Below are 24,018 nucleotides of genomic sequence, written 5' to 3'. Positions count from 1 at the left end.
AGAGATGGATAAAGCTACATACCCAGCATTTACATGGGATGGGAATAAAACCATTGGTATTATTACTGAGGTCATGACCTTTGACATAATTATAGAGGTCATCGCCGTAGATACCGCCCTAGATGTTGTGTTTTTTACTCACCACGGTGATGACTTCGAGATCCTTGCGATATGTACGTTCAGTCATCAGTAACTCTTTAGCAATGTAGTACGCCCGATCAGCAGGGTGTCGCTGTAATGAGACCAATATATCAGCAAACATTATCATAAATTAATAATTCTCCCTTTTTATTTTTATCAAGTCATTTAATTAATTCAAACAATATACTTACATCATAATCTTATACATGGTTCATACAGACTTGGCCATGCAAAATTCAAGGAGTATTCCAGGAGTTTTCAAGGATATTTTCATTTTTTCCAGGACTACATTTATAGCAGTCTAAGTAAAAGTGATAAGGTTCATGCTGTATATTTATGTTTGCTTTTCACATTTTAAATTGGCTGTTTATTGTTTGAGACCATTGGCAACTGTGTTGGTGGGGTGGTAATGTCAGTAGGCTTATGTCACGTTCAAAACGTACAGACGATTGTGGTATTTTTGACATTTCATTCGAAGAAGATTTGTCTGGGCCACATGTTATCTATAGGTATTACGCCATAATTGTTATAACCGTGGTTCATGTAGATTTTCGTAATATATCTTAAAATAAATATTGAAATAAAAACACCATTGTAGGCTATTTTTCTTTTATATAAAACACAATCTTAATTTCAAATTCAAGGAGTATTTGTGTAAATTCAAGGTTGTATAACAAAAATCCAAGAGTTTTCAAGCACATTATTTGATTTTGCTGATTTTCAAGGAGTTTCAAGGAGTCATAGCAAATGCCAGGAGTTTTCCAGGACCTGTGCGAACCTTGTTATAAAATAAATAGTTCCCTTGTATTACTTTAAATCAAAAGACATTCATTTATCAAAAACATAGTGATTTTTTCCCCCAGTTTTTATTTATTTAATAAACATGTATATAACAATGTTAATCTTTCACAGAAGGACTTTCACACCAATTTCCACACCAATTGATTATTGAAATTTTGAACAAACATTCACCACTTTCACATTAATGTTAATTGATTAATACATAGTATTTTAAAAGCTCTTAGATCTACGATTCACATTGTTCTTAACTGACAAATAACTACAGTATGATGATTTATTTTTACACACGTAGACGAGCCTTGTTGTACGTAGTATATTCCTACCTTAATTTTGCGTTTAGGGTCGTCCTCAGAATCCTCAGTGCGAGACGAGGACAAAACACTGACGTTGCTCCGTGGACCGTGACCGTCAATGGACTGTGAAGAATCGGGGTCCTGCTGCCTATTAGGGGTCGACCGTAGAGATGGAGGACTGAGGGCCAGCTCCCCGGGGTCCAGGGGAGGAGGTGGGGGCGGGGGAGATTCTAGGTTATCATGTTCGATGTATGGCGATGTAGCACTCCTGGAAAAACAGTAAGAAATCAAGATAGAATTAAATCAACTCAATCTTATTAATTTTTTGGGACGTTTGGTAATTGGTCATGACCAAGAGTTAAAAACAGTCAACCTCACCGAAACACTTCTGTATTAGAATACCGAATGCTAATTAAAAACACTTTCCCATGGTCCCAAATGGTCAATTTCAACATGCTTTGACCTGTGTATAAAGACAATTTTGTTTAGGTCCTGCGGATGGCCTTTATAGACAGGTGTGACTGTGTGTGGGCTGACGGTCTCGTAGACAGTTATGACTGTGTGCAGGCTGACGGTCTCTGTAGACAGTGTGATGTGTTGGGCTGACGGTCTCTGTAACAGTATGACTGTGTGGCTGACGGTCTCTGTAGACAGTTATGACTGTGTGGGGCTGACGTCTCTGTAGACAGTATGACTGTGTGGGCTGACGGTCTCTGTAGACAGTTATGACTGTGTGTGGGCTGACGGTCTCTGTAGACAGGTGTGACTGTGTGTGGGCTGACGGTCTCTGTAGACAGTTATAAATGTGTGCGGGCTGACGGTCTCTGTAGACAGGTTTGAATCATCTCCTCACATCTCAATATTTTTTATTAGAAGAAAATTGTTATTCTGACCCATCGGCTAAGACGACTTAAAATGCATAATTTGATAACAACTACAGTCATGTATAACTTTGACAATATTTTGACCAGTAGAAGTCAGCCACAGTTGCCATGGTTACCTCTGAAATTGGGGTGGGTGAGATACAATCTCTTCCGTTTTTGGTTCCTCTTGGACGACTTCGGGTATGTTCTCCACCTCGTCACAGCGGGACAGACGATTCTCATTGGGCATAGGTGGCGCTGTATCTCGGGAACCAAACACGGGGGCAGAAAACTTCCTGTCCGACTGGCGTAGGGCGTGGGGATGCGGGACATGTCCTACTCCAGGGTATGGGGGCGGAGCATCTGTAATTGATAAATAACAAAATTAGCAAGGTGGTTTACAGAAATTTTTATCATATTCTTACTATTAGTTTTCTTTTTAACTTTCTTCAATTTTTATAACCCATTAATGTGTTTTGACCATAATTATAAATCTAATCTCTTCCACATTTTTTTATTACGGTTAAAATTGAGTAGTTTTTTTTAATTGGATTTTTTGGTGTTGATTTTATTAATATCTTGTAAAAATTCTCTTCCTAAAGTTATCGAGAACCATGGGAAGGGGGACAACTCTGAAGGACTTATCTTTACTTGTTCTAGTTTCAGCTCTTTTAAAATGACAGGGGAGACAATTCTTGCAAACTTATGCACATTTCTCTACCCAGGTTGATATATCTAATACATGATTAGACTTTATACATGATTTACTCTTGTTTTATGATGAGGAAAGCCATCTCTATAGGATTTCCTGTTACTCTATCAACAAAATCTTGTCTAAACATGTCAAAATGTGACCTGTAAAGAAATCATAACAATAATCTGTTGGGAGAATTGTTTGCTTTGGTCGTAGGAAGCCTCTAAAGTACCTAAACACCAAAACATATGGCAGATTCTGGCTGTGTACACAGCCTTCAAACACATGTAGATCACCGTCATTACTGTTGGAATTACATATCTCCACTGATAAAACAGTAAATCTAGCTTCAATGTGTTATTAAAACGAGATGTGCCTTTTAATTTAAAATTGATAATTCAATATTTATTTGAAAATATTTAGATAAATTCCAATTTGTTGTGGTTCAGTTTAACCTCAGTGACCCCTGGAAATTCATAATGGACTCTTCTAGCTTTTGAATCCGAAGAGTTCAAATATGTCTTCGGGGTAAATGAGTTAAGAGATGAAGGAGAACTTGTCAGTGATTTTGAAGAATGCAATTTATACTTAAATCATTTGTCACTAAAACACTATGATTCAACAGAAAGAATGATTTAATAAAGTGGTTAAATTAGAATTAATAATTAGTATTTTTTTTATCAATTTATTCATTTTTAAACAATTATTTTCTACTCAGCAAAGTTCAATAAATAAAGTTTGCTGAAATGTGTTTAATTACAAATATTGAGAATGTCTTGAGATTATATTTTTTTTTAGAATTTTTTTTCTTTAGCTCCTTTGGAGTCAGCCATTAAAGAGACTTATGAGTTTTTCTGGTCTATTTTGCCAATTTAGTCTCTAATTTTAGAACTGTTTAAAGTGATGGAAAACCTTTTTCATTTTTTGACATAATTGTAACAGACAGTTTTGGCTATAGTCTTGTGAAAGAATGAAAAAGAATGTTAATTTCCAATGAATAATGAGTTCTATTTTTAAACACAAAGTTCCCGAGCGTTTGACGTTACAGAATATAACTGTATGTTAGAGAAATCTAAATTACAATGGTCATGGTACCGTATTCGACCCAATAAACACCTGAGGTATTTATTTATATTCTCTGTAACTGGGATGGGAGCGTTAATAGGACTAAATTTGAACACTTTCACAAATTATTGCATGTCATAAAAGATTTTGTAAAAGAAATAAAATCAAATTCATATTTTGAGTCTACAATTTTATTTGAGGTGCCTCAAGTAGAGGAGTTGGGGTCTATAAGGATAGGGGGTGCTTATTGAGGTTGAATATGGTAAGTTAAATGTAGAGAAATGCTGTTGATAGTTGATAAATACAAGTTTCACAGTAGTTTTATTTGTATTGTATTCCTTATTGAATGGGATATGATAAGTTGAACTACCACAGGTTTTTAAAATAAATCTGCTTCTGATCATCCTTAATGATGAGAACATTTTCAAAAGTTTCCAAAGTACATGATAAGTACAGTATATAATGTTCCTTTAATTTTCGCGAGATACAAATTTTTGGTGAATTTCACGAGGGAACCTCAATGTGAATTCAAATGTTTCGAGAGTAATTGTATAAGATGTGTAAATGAATGCATGATTGTCAGTAACCATCCTCGATCGTGAATTTATTACCCGTAAAATGAAGACATTAAATAATGTAAACACAAAAATAAAGTGGTGAAAAGAATTCCGATCGAAGATTCGAAAGGAGGGGATATAAACACAATGATTTTCCCTGATTGCAGATCAATACGAACTCTTCAATTTGGAGGTTATTATTATAGCAAAGCCTCTAGATCCCTTAACCTAATCAGGTTACAATTCGTGTAATTGGATTTGGTCTCACTGAGGGGCGAAAAGCCGACTTGTGTGAAGACATCAAATTACTCTAAACTTAGTATCTCGTGAAACAATATAACACAATTCTATTTGTTTGTACAAAATTCTTTGTTTCTTCATTTGTAATTAGTCTTGGTTTCTTTTGTGGGAAGAGGAATAGAGTTTGTATAAATCTTGGCTCTGACCCCATGGGTAGGAGAAGCGGGGCCCAATAGGGGTAAACAGAGGTAAACCCTTCATATCACTTCTAGTCATAAAGTTCTGTATGAAATGTAACCGAATTTGGTCAAAAACATTCTTGGGGGAACCAGAGTTAAAATGAATCTTGGCTCTGACCCCTTGGGAAGGAGGGGAGGGGTGGGGCCCAATTGGTGTAAATTGCGATAAATCACTTGCATTGCTACTTGTCACATAGTTCTGCATGGAATTTGAAACCGATTTTAGCAAAATATATCATACGTGGAAGGGGAAACAGAAGTTGTATAAATCTCTTCTGGTACAGGAGGAACGGCACCGAAAAGTGAAAAACTGCTATTTCCACATGCAAGAATTTTATATTTGAAATTGAAGTAATGTGAGGATATCAAATGAAATGGAGATATATAAAGTCAAAGGTGTACCATCCTCTCATACTCAATGTCAACTCATCTGTGAGATTATGAGTTTGATATAACAAATGCCTTGATCGACACAAAACTAATTTCTCATTGGGTACTAAGCCTCACAGATTAAGAGTTTGGTTTCTCACATGCAAGAAATCTGTTGAAATTTTAAAATGGAGTCTGAGTATCATCCGACTGTGGACTGTCGTAAATGAGTGCCGTCAGTCTAGGATATGTTGTGTACGATTTTTCCCCCTGTTAGATGACGGACAGTTTACCAAGACCATGCGACATCTGCCTGGCGTTAGGGAAAGAGAACTTCAATATTGATGCGTTTACAAAATTACAGCACAGTGTGGTATTAGGGAGAGAGACACAGAAGATATATATATTGACTTGTTTACAACACTTTTTTGTCACCAGCTTTCCTGAGGTAAAAACATCCACATCAATATTTCATGTAGACCCAGAAAACTTTTAGCACCAGTTGTTACCATGGTAACATCATTTGTACGGTTGGCGGCCAGACAAAGGATGTCCTACAGAATACAATAACAACCAGTTGTAATACGTTACAATCCAATAGTGATCAGCAACAGACATATGTAACAGGGGCGTCACATTGTGTGTAAAAACTAGGAACTTTGTAGTAGGTGTGATTAGATTATTTAGTTTAATTTGTTTAGTTTTTGTGAGCCTAGGTCTGGTTAAGTATATGTTACATTAGTTGCTGATGTTGGTCATTGTCTTCGAAATGTGGGAATTGATGAATATGCCACAACACATACTATGATGATATGATAGTAAGGTTTTATAGAGAAAATTTATGTGGTATTTTTCACTCGAGTGAAAATTTTAAATCAAAATTGACCAATGAAAATACAGAATTTACAGTTGTTTGTTCAAATGAATGACATTGACCATCATTCAAGGTCACAGGGGTCAAAAAGGCTAAAATCTTTAAAATATCATTTTGGTGGGAATACCTTTTTTCAAATATTCAAGATTGAAATTTGAACTTGTGACACAGAGGTGGAGGGCTTGAAGTACACATGTACAAAACTTGATATGTATGCAGAAAGTCATTATTGTGATTGCATGATAAAGATGCTCCACTGCTGACAGAGCATAAACAATACCCATCATTTGAACAATAATTGGTGTTTAATCGTGTATATTTATGTCAAATTAACCCAAAAAATAGTAGAAAATGATTAAGTTTGCTTTTGTTACATGCATAATCAGTACAGTACTACATTCCATATTGGACATAGTGCCACAGATTTTTTTCAGGATGCAATTAATTAATTTCAGTACCACTGATTTTTTCTGGAATGCAATTAATTAATTTTAATACTTTTATCTTGAGGTAAAATTATAAGCTCAAGTTTTCAAAGCTGACAATGGTATAAAGTAAGTAACTTTTTTAACTGAAGAAAAAATATAATTCGTCTGCTCCTGTTTTTGATAGAGAAAACTTACCAGCGGTGGAGCATCATTAATGATGTATATAAGGAAAATGTTTACAACAGTGAATGAGTATTTCTAAGCAGAATGTTAGGTTAAATTAGAGAAATAGCAGCTACGTTACAGGACTGGTTTTACTGGGTTGTAAAACAGTAAAAACAAATAACACGAATCTCATTTACATATTCACTGATGTAAACTGTAACCATTGATAGCGAGATATCATGTTGAAATCTAATTTACATATTCACGGTTGTAAACTGTAACAAGTGATAGCGAGATATCATGTTGAAATCTAATTTACATATTCATTTATGCATAATAACATTGCCTCAGAGTAATCATTTCATTTTTATTTACCCATATCTTGACTGATTTACATATTCATTAAAGCAAAATAAATATTCATAAAGCAATACATTTAAAACACCAAGATATGTGTTATGCAAATTAATTATTTTAAGACAGGAAATATTGATTCTTGAAACACCAGTCTTGATTTGATGGCCGAATAAATTGATGTCCTAACAGCTAGGGTCATTTTAGGACGACCTCCCCTATAAGCGATGTTTCTATTACATTACATTGCTATTATAATTGTGAGACTAAGTAAGAATGTTTTGTAACAAATTGTTAAATATTCTCAAAGAAAAATGTCTAGAACGGTAACCATAATTTTACAACATCAAACTTCTTCAAGCTGGTAAAACATTCACGTTAAAAGGTCATCTGTATGACAATCAAGGTTAAAGGTCAACTGTCTGACAATCAAAGTTAAAGGTCATGTGTCTGGCAATCCAAATCAATTAAAATATAAAGGTCATCTGTATGAAAAGCAAGGTCAAAGGTCATCTGTCTGACAATCAAATGTCAAGGTCTTTACATCCATTTGAAATCTATATCTGTCAACAAGTCCAACTTTCTGAATTGATTTATTTGAACAGAAACAAGCACGATAATAGTTTTTGTCTAATACGTCACAAGTAAACCTTGTCTTGAGACTGTGACCATTCATTTTATTGACTACAAATCATTTTGTGTAGAGCCAGTGACATTTACTTGTAGTTGTATTTTAAATTTACTACATAGATTTTCTTAGATAAAATTTAGTCTTGTTATACCATAAATCATTTAATACACGAACCCATCGTTTTTAAAGAAAAAATTCTATTTTTGTATTGATCTTAACGGTACTGTACAGGTCAATATTTTACAGGGTCAATTCATATTTCGCCATTTCTTCTATGGGATATATTTATAGGGATTAAATTGCAGTTCAACGATTCCTGTAATGTAGATATAATTTAGTCTTGTTAATGTCATAAATCATTTTAGTCTATTTTTGCATTGATCTTAACAGTACTGTATAGTACTAAACTGGGTCAATATTTTGCAGGGTCAATTTTGCATGGTTCAATGATTCCTACAATTTGTAGATTTTTACAATACATTCTTTATTATATCCCTAAATTACAGAATACTTTGTTGTTGTCATGGATTTCAGTGAAAACGTTGCAAAAATAAAAACCCAGCGAAATGAAACCGTTACACAGTATGAACATGACAGAAATGAGATATTTCATTGTCCACACGCGAGACTTAAATATATTCCGATGAATTATCGGCCACAAACGCTGCCTCGAATATTGACATACATCAGTTCGTGACATATTGATATGAAATTCCATCAGCAATTCATCACCCTCGACCGTCGACTCCGGTCATTTGTGAAATCAATTTTCCCAATAGCTGGGAATACATCCTACCCCATCAAATATAGCCCGCTCACCAGCTCTAAGTTGTCCGGATACAACAGGGGGCAGCACCGTCCTGATACAACGTACGATTAGTTTGATTGTATATGTAAATCAACCCTTAAGCTCCTTCTATTGCTGTAGTTTGTATGAGGAGCCAAACTCGTCACTTTAACACTGATCAAAGTGTAGACTTTTTAGTATCAACTAAATAAGCTTGGACAAAATGTAAAATCTATCAGTAAAGTGAGATACTGTATTTGACCCAATAAGCGCCCAGGGTGTTTAAAAATTAATAAGTTCTAATAGGACGAAATTATTGCAAATCTGTACAGGTTTTGGTCTTTATTTAGGCCTGGGCAATTGAAATAAAGGCCTCAAAATTGGGAGGGGCGCTTATAGGGGCATGGGCGCTTATTGGGTCGAATACGGTATAGGGAATAGTGCATGAGTGCAATAAAAAGTTAAAGTTAATTTGATAAGCCACCAGCTGTAACAATAAATAAATTTCATATTATATAACTGCAAGTGTAAGATTCTATTTATCATATAACTAGTATTAATGGAAAATACATTAGACAAAACGTACATGTTTGTTTCTGTATCAGAGTGGCTCAGGATGTGATATTTCTATCTATCAAGACAATCATGCGACATTATGACGTCCTTATTAATTGTGATGTCATAATATAGTGTTATAATATGTGTCTTACGATATTTATGACACGGCCATATTGCATGACTAAATAAGCCTGTTACTGGGTATGTGGTATATTTGCAGAGCTCAAAACTTTTCCAAGACGTTTTAAGATATCAAGATTAAGATCTTTCTAATGCATTTTTGTTGCTGGACTATTCTTTTCAATTGAAGTTCCAAGGTTCGTACTCACAAGACAATCTCAGGCTTGAATCTCAAAACAACTTAAGACCTTTTGATAAAACAACTCAAGACTTAAAAAAAAAGAGTTCATGAATTATTTCAAATTTTTCCGATTTTACCTTTCTGCCCATGTTACCTAGAAAGCAACAGTTACAAAGGGGAGATAAATCTGGATCACCATGGATACAGGTTAACACTATTAATCTTTAATGCATGTTATTGATTAGATATTTTTATCAAAAAATTGGTTACCATGGAGATCATCCAACACTGCCTTTCATTCTTCAGTAAACCTCCCAAGACATTCATCGTAACTATTTGTATAAGAATCAACATGCTGATGGTATCGGATTATTAAGCTTTTGAACACCATACAGAATCGGTAATCAATAAGTCGTAATGTTTCCCGTAAGAATTCTAAATCACTGTTCTCTTCTTTGATTTCTTATTTAATTACATCCCAACGTCCTGACGAGAAGAAATGGTTGAGACGACTCTTTGAGACCAGGGATCAGAATCATGAATCAGACTTAATTAAGTCCAAACCTGTCTTAATTTTAGACTAAGCTAATCAAAGATGACGTTACAAAAAGTTATGTCATTAATCATTGGCTTAGTCAAAAGTGAAGTCTAAGATTGGCCACAGGATCATGTAACAGTCTTAGACCAAGTTTTTGCTCAACCGCTCAACCAATCAAAAATTATGTAGTTTTTTGTAATGTCATCTGTGATTGGCTTTAGCTTTTTGTAATGTCATCTGTGATTGGCTAAGAGTAAACTTAAGACTGTTTTGACTTTAAGACTGTTTTATGATATTGGAGCCAGGCCTTAATATAATGAAACAGTCTTGAGTTAAAATCAGTTGAAAGTTAGACTCAGCCAATCTAAGATGACTATATAAAGTTACATAATTTTTGTTTGGTTGTTGTTTTATGATTCTGAAGATTGTTGTTTTATGACTCTGAAGATCGTTGTTTTATGATTCTGAAGATTGTTGTTTTATGATTCTGAAGATCGTTGTTTTATGATTCTAAAGATTGTTGTTTTATGATTCTGAAGATTGTTGTTTTATGATTCTGAAGATCGTTGTTTTATGATTCTGAAGATTGTTGTTTTATGATTCTGAAGATTGTTGTTTTATGATTCTGAAGATTGTTGTTTTATAATTCTGAAGATTGTTGTTTTATAATTCTGAAGATTGTTGTTTTATGATTTTGAAGATTGTTGTTTTATGATTCTGAAGATTGTTGTTTTATGATTCTGAAGATTGTTGTTTTATGATTCTGAAGATTGTTGTTTTATGATTCTGAAGATTGTTGTTTTATGATTCTGAAGATCGTTGTTTTATGATTCTGAAGATTGTTGTTTTATGATTCTGAAGATTGTTATGATTCTGAAGATTGTTGTTTTATGATTCTGAAGATTGTTGTTTTATGATTCTGAAGATTGTTGTTTTATGATTTTGAAGATTGTTTTTTATGATTGAGATTGTTGTTTTATGATTCTGAAGATTGTTGTTTTATGATTCTGAAGATTGTTGTTTTATGATTCTGAAGATTGTTGTTTTATGATTCTGAAGATTGTTGTTTTATGATTCTGAAGATTGTTGTTTTATGATTCTGAAGATTGTTGTTTTATGATTCTGAAGATTGTTGTTTTATGATTTTGAAGATTGTTGTTTTATATAATTCTGAAGATTGTTGTTTTATGATTCTGAAGATTGTTGTTTTATGATTCTGAAGATTGTTGTTTTATGATTCTGAAGATTGTTGTTTTATGATTCTGAAGATTGTTGTTTTATGATTCTGAAGATTGTTGTTTTATGATTCTGAAGATTGTTGTTTTATGATTCTGAAGATCGTTGTTTTATAATTCTGAAGATTGTTGTTTTATGATTCTGAAGATTGTTGTTTTATGATTCTGAAGATTGTTGTTTTATGATTCTGAAGATTGTTGTTTTATGATTTTGAAGATTGTTGTTTTATAATTCTGAAGATTGTTGTTTTATAATTCTGAAGATCGTTGTTTTATAATTCTGAAGATTGTTGTTTTATAATTCTGAAGATTGTTGTTTTATAATTCTGAAGATTGTTGTTTTTATGATTCTGAAGATTGTTGTTTTACGATTCTGAAGATCGTTGTTTTATAATTCTAAAGATTGTTGTTTTATGATTCTGAAGATCGTTGTTTTATAATTCTGAAGATCGTTGTTTTATGATTTTGAAGATCGTTGCTTTATGATTTATGATTCTGAAGATCGTTGTTTTATGATTCTGAAGATTGTTGTTTTATGATTCTGAAGATCGTTGTTTTATGATTCTGAAGATTGTTGTTTTATGATTCTGAAGATCGTTGTTTTATGATTCTGAAGATTGTTGTTTTATGATTCTGAAGATCGTTGTTTTATGATTCTGAAGATTGTTGTTTTATGATTCTGAAGATTGTTGTTTTATGATTCTGAAGCCAAATAAAACACAAGGATCCTGATTATTTCAATTCTACCAAGAGTATGTTTATGTCAGAAGATTACACTGTAGCGATTCTACAATTTATCGAACTGTCCCCAACGGTTCTAAAAACCACTGCTGTCAAATACTTCAAACTCTCAAACACCCCCGGATGCCATAAAACATCCTTTGTGTTTCCGTCTCTGGTCTAGAATTAAAATGCCGCAGGTTTAGGTTACATCACCATGGTAACATCAGAATTCCATGCTTTCTAATAATTATCGAAAACACAGTAATTAGGGTTCTAGCATTTTGTGTATCTCTAAAAAAATTTCTAATACAGACAATATTTTTTATTATCATTATTAGTATTTAAACACTGGCTTGGATTATCTTCATCCGTCAGTCAGACCATGACCTAGCGGCTGATTCTATAAATAGCACATATCATATTCCATCCAATAAGCCCCTGGTCCCTATAAGAGTCCCTCCCCCATTTTTTCTTCGTTTTTCACTTGAAAACCATGTAGGTTTCTCTATCTGATTTCTTTTTTAAATTGATTAATGACTTACTCTGTGCAAGTATTTAGTGAAATATCAGCCCAAATTTGATCCTATTAAGCACCTCTCCATTTTTTATTTTTTGACTGCCTTGGGTGTTTACTGAGTCAAGTACAGTATATACTTTGTGTGTTTTGACTTAATAAGATTATAGAATGGTTTGGTTTGACAGTTTCTTGGACGTCCTACTGACAATCAGAATCATTTAAGGATGTGGTAGTTTAGGTGTAGAAAAGCCAGAGTACCTAGAGAAGAAAAACACAGACCAGCGATCAGTACCTGGCAACTTAGCCCAACATGAGATTCAAAATCACCACCAGTAGTTGGAATTCTTGTGGTAATATGTCAGGATGTTTTTACCAGTACTATTAGGTCACCGCAGTCCCAGTGAGATTATATACTTTGTATGAAGATGATAATTATTTTTCCCAAATCTGACATTTCTGTATAAAGGCTCAAATTACATCAATATTAACTTGCTGCAATTCTGTTCTATACAAGCATTAATAATCAATAATTCATTAAATTTACCTGTAGTGATTAAACACCATGTTAAGATCTAAACACAAACATATATATCATACATGTTAATTAACAACCAAAATACCTGAAAAATATCATACAGATAAACCTGTCTATAAAAGACACCTCTATAGAAAGGACACCTGTCTATAAAGGACACCTCTGTATAAAGGACACCTGTCTATAAAGGACACCTCTGTATAAAGGACACCTGTCTATAAAGGACAGACTCATCTACTCCATTTGGTGCAATTTACTTCATAACTCACCTCTGTATAAAGGACAGTTGTCTATAAAGACATTTTCTATGTTCCTTTGAATCCTTTATAGACAGGTTTCTCTATACAGTGGAACTTCCTTAAACTGTTTTTTTAATACTAATTTGGCCGGTTAAGAGGGGGTTCGGTTTAGGGAAGTGATCAATTTTAGCAGGTCAGGATATGATTGAATGTAAGGATATACTAAACACTGTGGAAGACTGATCTGTACCTCGTGTCCCCTATACACAATAGTAGACTGTACCTTGTGTCCCCTATACACAATAGTAGACTGATCTGTACCTTGTGTCCCCTTATTATACACAATAGTAGACTGATCTGTACCTTGTGTCCCCTATACACAATAGTAGACTGATCTGTACCTTGTGTCCCCTATACACAATAGTAGACTGATCTGTACCTTGTGTCCCCTATACACAATACACAATAGTAGACTGATCTGTACCTTGTGTCCCCTATACACAATAGTAGACTGATCTGTACCTTGTGTCCCCTATACACAATAGTAGACTGATCTGTACCTTGTGTCCCCTATACACAATAGTAGACTGATCTGTACCTTGTGTCCCCTATACACAATAGTAGACTGATCTGTACCTTGTGTCCCCTATACACAATAGTAGACTGATCTGTACCTTGTGTTCCCTATACACAATAGTAGACTGATCTGTACCTTGTGTCCCCTATACACAATAGTAGACTGTACCTTGTGTCCCCTATACACAATAGTAGACTGTACCTTGTGTCCCCTATACACAATAGTAGACTGATCTGTACCTTGTGTCCCCTATACACAATAGTAGACTGATCTGTACCTTGTGTCCCCTATACACAATAGTAGACTGATCTGTACCTTGTGTCCCCTATACACAATAGTAGACTGATCTGTACCTTGTGTCCCCTATACACAATAGTAGACTGATCTGTACCTTGTGTCCCCTATACACAATAGTAGACTGATCTGTACCTTGTGTCCCCTATACACAATAGTAGACTGATCTGTACCTTGTGTCCCCTATACACAATAGTAGACTGATCTGTACCTTGTGTCCCCTATACACAATAGTAGACTGATCTGTACCTTGTGTCCCCTATACACAATAGTAGACTGATCTGTACCTTGTGTCCCTATACACAATAGTAGACTGATCTGTACCTTGTGTCCCCTATACACAATAGTAGACTGATCTGTACCTTGTGTCCCCTATACACAATAGTAGACTGATCTGTACCTTGTGTCCCCTATACACAATAGTAGACTGATCTGTACCTTGTGTCCCCTATACACAATAGTAGACTGATCTGTACCTTGTGTCCCCTATACACAATAGTAGATAGATACTGTACTGTACCTTGTGTCCCCTATACACAATAGTAGACTGATCTGTACCTTGTGTCCCCTATACACAATAGTAGACTGATCTGTACCTTGTGTCCCCTATACACAATAGTAGACTGATCTGTACCTTGTGTCCCCTATACACAATAGTAGACTGTACCTTGTGTCCCCTATACACAATAGTAGACTGTACCTTGTGTCCCCTATACACAATAGTAGACTGATCTGTACCTTGTGTCCCCTATACACAATAGTAGACTGATCTGTACCTTGTGTCCCCTATACACAATAGTAGACTGATCTGTACCTTGTCTCCCCTATACACAATAGTAGACTGTACCTTGTGTCCCCTATACACAATAGTAGACTGATCTGTACCTTGTGTCCCTATACACAATAGTAGACTGATCTGTACCTTGTGTCCCCTATACACAATAGTAGACTGATCTGTACCTTGTGTCCCCTATACACAATAGTAGACTGATCTGTACCTTGTGTCCCCTATACACAATAGTAGACTGATCTGTACCTTGTGTCCCCTATACACAATAGTAGACTGTACCTTGTGTCCCCTATACACAATAGTAGACTGATCTGTACCTTGTGTCCCCTATACACAATAGTAGACTGATCTGTACCTTGTGTCCCCTATACACAATAGTAGACTGATCTGTACCTTGTGTCCCCTATACACAATAGTAGACTGATCTGTACCTTGTGTCCCCTATACACAATAGTAGACTGATCTGTACCTTGTGTCCCCTATACACAATAGTAGACTGATCTGTACCTTGTGTCCCCTATACACAATAGTAGACTGATCTGTACCTTGTGTCCCCTATACACAATAGTAGACTGTACCTTGTGTCCCCTATACACAATAGTAGACTGATCTGTACCTTGTGTCCCTATACACAATAGTAGACTGATCTGTACCTTGTGTCCCCTATACACAATAGTAGACTGATCTGTACCTTGTGTCCCCTATACACAATAGTAGACTGATCTGTACCTTGTGTCCCCTATACACAATAGTAGACTGATCTGTACCTTGTGTCCCCTATACACAATAGTAGACTGATCTGTACCTTGTGTCCCCTATACACAATAGTAGACTGATCTGTACCTTGTGTCCCCTATACACAATAGTAGACTGATCTGTACCTTGTGTCCCCTATACACAATAGTAGACTGATCTGTACCTTGTGTCCCCTATACACAATAGTAGACTGATCTGTACCTTGTGTCCCCTATACACAATAGTAGACTGATCTGTACCTTGTGTCCCCTATACACAATAGTAGACTGATCTGTACCTTGTGTCCCCTATACACAATAGTAGACTGATCTGTACCTTGTGTCCCCTATACACAATAGTAGACTGATCTTGTGTCCCCTATACACAATAGTAGACTGATCTGTACCTTGTGTCCCCTATACACAATAGTAGACTGATCTGTACCTTGTGTCCCCTATACACAATAGTAGACTGATCTGTACCTTGTGTCCCCTATACACAATAGTAGACTGATCTGTACCTTGTGTCCCCTATACACAATAGTAGACTGATCTGTACCTTGTGTCCCCTATACACAATAGTAGACTGATCTGTACCTTGTGTCCCCTATACACAATAGTAGACTGATCTGTACCTTGTGTCCCCTATACACAATAGTAGACTGATCTGTACCTTGTGTCCCCTATACACAATAGTAGACTGATCTGTACCTTGTGTCCCCTATACACAATAGTAGACTGACTTGTATACACAATAGTAGACGATCTGTCCTTGTGTCCCCTATACACAATAGTAGACTGATCTGTACCTTGTGTCCCCTATACACAATAGTAGACTGATCTGTACCTTGTGTCCCCTATACACAATAGTAGACTGATCTGTACCTTGTGTCCCCTATACACAATAGTAGACTGATCTGTACCTTGTGTCCCCTATACACAATAGTAGACTGATCTGTACCTTGTGTCCCCTATACACAATAGTAGACTGATCTGTACCTTGTGTCCCCTATACACAATAGTAGACTGATCTGTACCTTGTGTCCCCTATACACAATAGTAGACTGATCTGTACCTTGTGTCCCCTATACACAATAGTAGACTGATCTGTACCTTGTGTCCCCTATACACAATAGTAGACTGATCTGTACCTTGTGTCCCCTATACACAATAGTAGACTGATCTGTACCTGTGTCCCCTACACATATAGTATGACTGTACCTTGTGTCCCCTATACACATATAGTAGACTGATCTGTACCTTGTGTCCCCTATACACAATAGTAGACTGATCTGTACCTTGTGTCCCCTATACACAATAGTAGACTGATCTGTACCTTGTGTCCCCTATACACAATAGTAGACTGATCTGTACCTTGTGTCCCCAATGTAGACTGATTGTACCTTTGTCCCTATACACAATAGTAGACTGATCTGTACCTTGTGTTCCCTATACACAATAGTAGACTGATCTGTACCTTGTGTCCCCTACACATAATAGTAGACTGATCTGTACCTTGTGTCCCCTATACACAATAGTAGACTGATCTGTACCCTGTCTCCCCTATATATAAAATAGTAGATCTAGACTTGCCTGCATCATGTGTAATATTAAGTATCTGTTTTAGTCTAGGTTAATCAAAACAACATGTTAATGATTCTAGTCCATCAAGTCCATGTGCATGCAATTCCAATTTGTCAAATGATAGCACACAGCCTAGAATTAATGAACATCTAGGAATATTTTTTTAATTCTTTTTACATTCATTGTCATAGAAAATATAAATCTGATAGTCTCCTTTGTTTTATTTCACTTTTAAGTGTCTATTTTTTAAATTAACAGCTTTAACTTTACCAATACAATCCTTATTTTTGTATTCAATCATTTTTTCTCTTTTGCTAGTTTTGATATTAAAAATAATTGATTTTTTTTTCTCTGTTTTATTAATAAATCATATCAACCATAATTTGAATTTAAGAGACAAGAAAACATCCAAGATTCATTTTCCAGCTAATTTGTCGCCCTCCCATCCACCACTAATCAAGCTCGACAGATATGGCAGTGAATGAGGATCAATAACTATTAGTACGCAGGTCATGATGTACAAATATGGGACTCATATCGACAGTCGCAAATTAATTCAGACACAAGCTCGTTACGCAAAAGAAAACAAATTTGATGCGCCTAGAAATTAGGACCCATTGTTAGCAGCAACACAGAATTACATACTGATTTTATAGGAATCTTTCAGACATTTTTGTCCACTAGAACAAAAATAACATATAGAAATCTTTCATGCATATTTGTTTTGAACAAATACAGAATTATACACTGGTTTTATAGGAATTGTTCTGGAATTTTTTTTTTTTTTTTTTGCAGTAATACAAAATCATATACTGATTTTAAAGGAATCTTTCATGCATTCTTTTTTTTTTTTTTTTTTTTTTTTTTTTGCACTAACAAAATCATACATACTGATTTTAATGGAATCTTTCTGGCATTTTTATGCACTTATCATTCGGATCATTTAGAAAAATTCCCATTACTTTAACTTGCCACCGTAGAGTTCTACACATCAAATGATCAATAGCTTCATCTTATCAATATTTCACAGTCAGAGTAACTATCAGATACACATGTATTTTAAGCTCTACATATGAACATATATATATAGACACAAAATATCAGTAGAGTTAAAAGTCTGTAAGTAAGCCAGACAGCAACAGATTCAACGAAATCCCGGTGTGTGAGATCTATGTTAACACTTTGTATACAGATCTACACCAGGGAGAAAAAGTCAAACATACAATTGTAGATAATGATATAGGATAATCATATATATCATCCGTCGTTTTTTTTTTTTTTGTCGCTGCACTTTCCAGAGCTTGTCTGAGTGCCAAACCTGACATTCTCCACACAGGTCGTAATTACACAAGCTATTCTACATGTAAATGTAACGTGAAAGGAGGTGGGAATTCAGACTTGTTACTGACATCTACAGAATGTGTCGGCCAATCACATCACATCACCATAAGACAAAGCTAACAGCATTCAGCCAATCACAGTTTCGCAAGTGCATTCTGGGAAATCCTGAAAATTTTGGTCAACCCCTTGTGTAATGAAATGCAAAAAAAAATTTCCATAGACATTTTATCAATGAAGCTACCTGATGAATACCCTGATGTTCCCCTATATATCATAATGAACTAGACTGTTTATTGATCTGGACCATGTCACTTCTGTAGTGAGGGGAGTTTTTTTCTGTGATAGCTCTGGCACTGATTCCAGCCTCATCATCTCTTAGCTGATTGAGCAGAACTATCAGGCTAGTGATAAATATTAATGGCAGCCTTCCTTCACCTATCAATATGGGTGAGGAGGTGAACTTCCTGTGTCAATACCAGTCTCCATTTATCACCTACATAGCGCTTATCCATAGTCTCCTTTACTAATGGCTTCCAATATTTGCCATAACCTCATCGGATCATTAATGATCCATTATTTCAATTCCAATTAAGAGGGATTACTGTTTCATATGATATTTCATTGTTATAGAGTTATTTTTTTTTTTCTATTTCATCCAGTTTTCTGTCGTTATACAGGTTATTTTTTCCCCCTATTTTAACTGATTATCTGTTCTAATAGAAATTTTTTTTAAATTTGATATTAAAATCTAATGAGTTTTGCTAGAAAAGAGCATTAATTCTGGACATTGATTTTCCCTGCTGTATAACACATATGTTAGTGAATACAGCTGGAGAAACATAATTTATTTTGAGACAAAAACAAATATTTCCTGCCTGATGTTTTTCTATCTTTCACCTCCATGTTTTTTTTGCTAGCTGTACCCCAGAGTTGACTAGACGCCATTCCCCACACAAACTAAGCTTCACATTAATAACATTAGATATAATTAGATTTGGAGATAAATGCTCTATAAATATCAAAGAATTTGGCTAATTTTTTTAGGATATTAGCCAAGTAATTTGTGTCGTCTGATGAAACAGCCGGTAAATTTATTGGCAGTAGCATTAACATTTTCCCGTAATGAAATGAGGGGAATGATTTTTCTTTGTTGGGGGGTGAAGGAGGGAGGAGGGAGATGAGAGGATGGACTTTCTGAAGGAATATTAATTTATTTACAAATATAATCAGTATTTGGACAAAAACACCAACACAACACGATCTAGACAAGCAGTTTATTTTTCTTAGAGAAAAGGTGAACAGCAAGACAGATATGTTACAGTAGAATAAACGTAAAACCTTCTGACATGTTATACAAAGCTTAAGCACATCTGGCTTTCGACTAACTCTAGCTAACAAGTCAATGCACACTGATAAAAAAGCTGTGAAATTACTGAAGAGGTCAGAGATGACCTTCTGTTTGACCTAATGGCAAATACCAATGATAAAAGGTACTGTAGATGTTTTTTTGGCTAAAACCAGAAGAACCTGACTTTGAGAGAGTTTTATCACAATCATACCACCACCTACTCACTGACTAGATTACAGTCTACTTATTCACCCCTATAGACTCATTTTAGCTCTTCTAATTCACAGACTGGAATAGTCCAATATAAATCTCCGGGGGTGAATGAGTTAATACTAAAATCACAAATACTTTTAATTAGGACGTGGATTACGCTGTAACTGTACGATATTCAAAGGAGATAACATTATATTTTGAATGTTTTGGTCCCTACAGAAATCAAGATTATCTCCCTTGTCTATCAAGATTATTTCCCTTACTTCATAATTTACTTATTTACTACTAAAGATGACCTCCCCTTCAGTTTAATAAAGATTACCTCCCCTTCTCTATTAATAAATGATTACCTCCCCTTTTCTCTTAATTAAAGATTACCTCCCCTTCTCTATTAATAAAAGATTACCTCCCTTCTCTCCTATTAATAATAAATGATTACCTCCCTTTTCTTTTAATTAAAGATTACCTCCCCTTCTCTATTAATTAAAGATTACCTCCCCTTCTCTATCAATAAATGATTACCTCCCCTTCTCTATTAATAAATGATTACCTCCCTTTCCTTTTAATTAACGATTCCCTCCCCTTCCCTATTAATAAAAGATAACCTCCCCTTCTCATTTAATAAAAGATAACCTTCCCTTCTCATTTAATTAAAGATTACCCCCCCTTCTCTTTTAAAATGAAAATAATCATCATTTGCTATGCCTAAAGCAGCTAGTACTTGGGTTTGACAAAAGATTTTCGATCTCTTTTAAACAATGAAAATCAAACCCTCTTGATTTGTCTTGAATATAATGGACCAATGGTAATCCCGACAACTTTGTTCCTTAAGCCCATACTGTCTTGAATTATGAATTTGAAGGATTGTCGAATTATGTATTCAATAAACATGTCCTGCAAGAGTTATTTCCCTTAAATTTTATGCAATTAATGACAAATTTTAATAGGCATCTGATGAGCATTTGGGACTCTTTTGTAAAAATATATAATTTGTTTGTTTTAAAATTGTTCAGATTAATGGGTGTCCACGTGCTAGATTATTATTCAAAAATATGTAAATCAAAAGATAAAAATGTAAAAGATAAAATGTAAAAAAAAAAAAAAAAAAATCTACAATGTGCAAAGCTTCAGTATCACTACAAAAAGGGAGATTACCTATTTGTGCTATTTTTGAAAACTTTTTTTAATCAAGAAAAAGTCATAAGAAGTTATTATTTTCCACCTTTTTTCCAGATTTAAGAAAAGCTTGTGCAAAGAATGTAATTGATATTTACTATCTTAATTAAACAAATCAAACATTTATATACTAATATCACACTCGACATGACTAAAATCCGTAAAAGGCATTAAAATGTCATTTAACATATTTCAACAATTTACAAATATCTTAGAGTAAATCTATGATTTAACGATGACTGATGTAAAAGTTAAATTGATGAATAATTACAATGATTCTCTTAATACAACAGGCTAAAAATATCAACATTCTGTACAATTCACCATGATTTGAACGAATGATTCTTTGTTCTGGGGAAACTTTACATCATTCACCTCTGAAATTTCATAATGGACTAGTCTAATCTTTGATTGAGAAGAGTCTAAATGTGTCTTCAGGGGTGAATGTGTAAAAATCAAAACACCATTAATCAAGATCATTATATCATCAGACAAAAGACATTATAACTACATTAAAATGTAAATTGTATGTAAACTATTAATCAATTAAAATATTATAAAAAAGAAATCAACCCATCAAATGAATATTTCTCAAATACATTCAAAAGATTTAAGAAATGATAAAGCATTGGAAATGATCAGATCTTTAAAATAACAGTAATAGCAATAGCTAATCCTGAAGTGTATACACAGAACATGTGTTATTTTTTTTAACAAATAATTAATTAATATTAATATTTGATTTTGATTATGACAATATTGGCTAATAACTTTCTGGTGGAAAAATAAATTGAAATTATAAATTTTTCAAATAAAATTTTTTTTTTGGATAGTTAATCACATACTACTTTGAAATTTAATGCTAAACTTTAGTGACATACTAAGTATATTACTTGCAGAGAGTTGCAAGCAAAAATATTAAAAAAAATTCTTGGGCTTGACATGAAACACCTTTTAATAAGCATGGATTTTAAGCTAGGTATTCAACAAGAAAGTCCCACTATGTATGCATATTTTGAATGAAAGAATCAAGAAAATTGAAGAAAAAAACAAACAAACCGAAATGTTCTCGCATAAAAACAAGGCCTCCATAAAAACAATCTATTTTTAGATATTTGTTCTTAAGTGACCGATAAGCAGACAAAAGTAAATTAGATGCAGAACTCATTTACCCATGAAGACACATTAAGACTCTCCTAAATCAAGCACTGGAGCAGTCCATAATGAAATTTCAGGGGTGAAAGAGTTAATATCCGAAGATATCTTCAAAAGTTCTAAATACTTGGAAAATATAATAGCTAAAAATGATTGAAATTGTATAGTTAAACAAGTGATATTATATCAAAGTTGTAAACGATTCCAGGCAGTACACAACAGATGACAGTAATTAAACACAATTGATAATCTGTTCGGGTATCTCATCTATAACAATCTAACACTCCAGCATAATCTCAAGCATAATCTTTATCCATTTGCAACAACAATATTTTTATTGTTTATTATTAATTTTTCATTAATACGGCAGTTTCGAGGTCCCAAAACAACATAGGTGAAGGACAATTTACCGTCGATTAGTCCCACCTTTCGGTGATTGTAATGTCATGTTTTTGACATGATATTTTTGACGTCGTAATCACCGGAACGTGGGATTAGTAAACAGTAAATCATATTTTACCCATGTTGTTTTGGGATCTCTTAACCTCGTATTTTTTAACAGGTACATATAATTTTATACTCTACAATTGACAAAATTCTATTGGTAAGTGTAATAGCACTCAAATCACATAACTCAGATCTATAAGACAAGCTCTTGTACCGACAATATCATACATCGCCCAGCACTCATTTTTCTTACATACAAACAAAAGCAGAAAGTCAAAACAAAGATGCCAATCAAAGCAGAGTTATAGGTCTGTAAAGCGTATAGACGGACAAAACAAACCTTAAGAGAGCAACAGCAATAGCATTAAAGGGTGTTAACTAAAAATCAAAACTTAGAAAGAATTGGTAATATAGGATTGAAGGGAGAGAATTCTTGATCATTTTAGTCTGATGGGAAATAAAACTATAGAATGATACTATTAATTGATTTATCAATTTTACAAGTCAGTAGCATTGCCATACATATATAAGCCAAGTTCAAGATCTTTTGATTATTCAAGGTTATTTGAGGTCAAAGTTTCCATTTATGCTTATATCACATTATCATAACTACTTGCAATGAAAATTAGAAATTGTAATGTGAAGGTCAAAGTTCAAAAGGTCAAAGGTTAATATGTAACTGTTCAGAATCATTGTCTTCAGAGCACCTGAATAGTATGATTCCAGAAGAAGCAGAAAAAGACTAATGGCAGAAAGCAGACAAGATTTTCCTCCAGAAAGAGTTGTCTCTCTTTGGACGTCAGAAAAATGATTATATACATTTCATGCAGAACATTTTTGCACTTTTCTCATTTTTTTTTCTCCAGCTGAAGTCATTATGAAGTTTCAAACAGTTTCCCTTTATTAATTGAGCTAGTTTAAGCATCCATTTTTCCTTATGCTGCTATACCTTACATATATTCAGAGAATGTTATTAATACCAAGCAACGAACTACAAAATATACAAGAAGCACCAGTTTAATACTTTTGACGACTGCTATAGACTCTAATGCAAAAGCAAAAAGATGGAAATAAGGGAGACCACTCTTATGCCCTTTCATTCACCACTGAAACAGTGCAGCTATACAGTCATGTGTATATTTGATACAAAACTTTGGTCAGGAACTTAATGATTAACTTCTTTAGGAACTTAATGATCAACTTCGTTAAGTA

At 34.2% G+C, this 24,018-nt stretch overlaps 1 protein-coding gene and 1 long non-coding RNA gene across 6 annotated transcripts in view; both read right to left on the bottom strand.

Annotated features, from left to right (window-relative positions):
• LOC138307704 (FERM, ARHGEF and pleckstrin domain-containing protein 2-like) overlaps positions 1–24,018 on the bottom strand; it is a 129,654-nt gene that overhangs the window by 17,123 nt on the left and 88,513 nt on the right. For all 5 annotated transcript variants that reach the window (XM_069248542.1, XM_069248546.1, XM_069248547.1 and 2 more), the window contains 3 exons: positions 2,236–2,461; positions 1,266–1,503; positions 143–232 (listed from right to left, as the gene is read on the bottom strand). In XM_069248542.1, the coding sequence (XP_069104643.1) occupies positions 143–232; positions 1,266–1,503; positions 2,236–2,461 (554 nt within the window). The remainder of the gene's footprint in view (positions 1–142; positions 233–1,265; positions 1,504–2,235; positions 2,462–24,018) is intronic.
• On the bottom strand, positions 19,727–21,094 carry LOC138307707 (uncharacterized). Its single transcript, XR_011206037.1, has 2 exons — positions 20,523–21,094; positions 19,727–20,406 (listed from the first exon to the last, which is right to left on the bottom strand). It is a non-coding gene; the product is annotated as an uncharacterized lncRNA (long non-coding RNA).

Source organism: Argopecten irradians, chromosome 14 (genome assembly GCF_041381155.1).
Source record: "Argopecten irradians isolate NY chromosome 14, Ai_NY, whole genome shotgun sequence".
NCBI classification, from domain to species: domain Eukaryota; kingdom Metazoa; phylum Mollusca; class Bivalvia; order Pectinida; family Pectinidae; genus Argopecten; species Argopecten irradians.
Note: the sequence above shows the minus strand (reverse complement) of the source record. Positions and strands in the feature narration are given on the sequence as shown.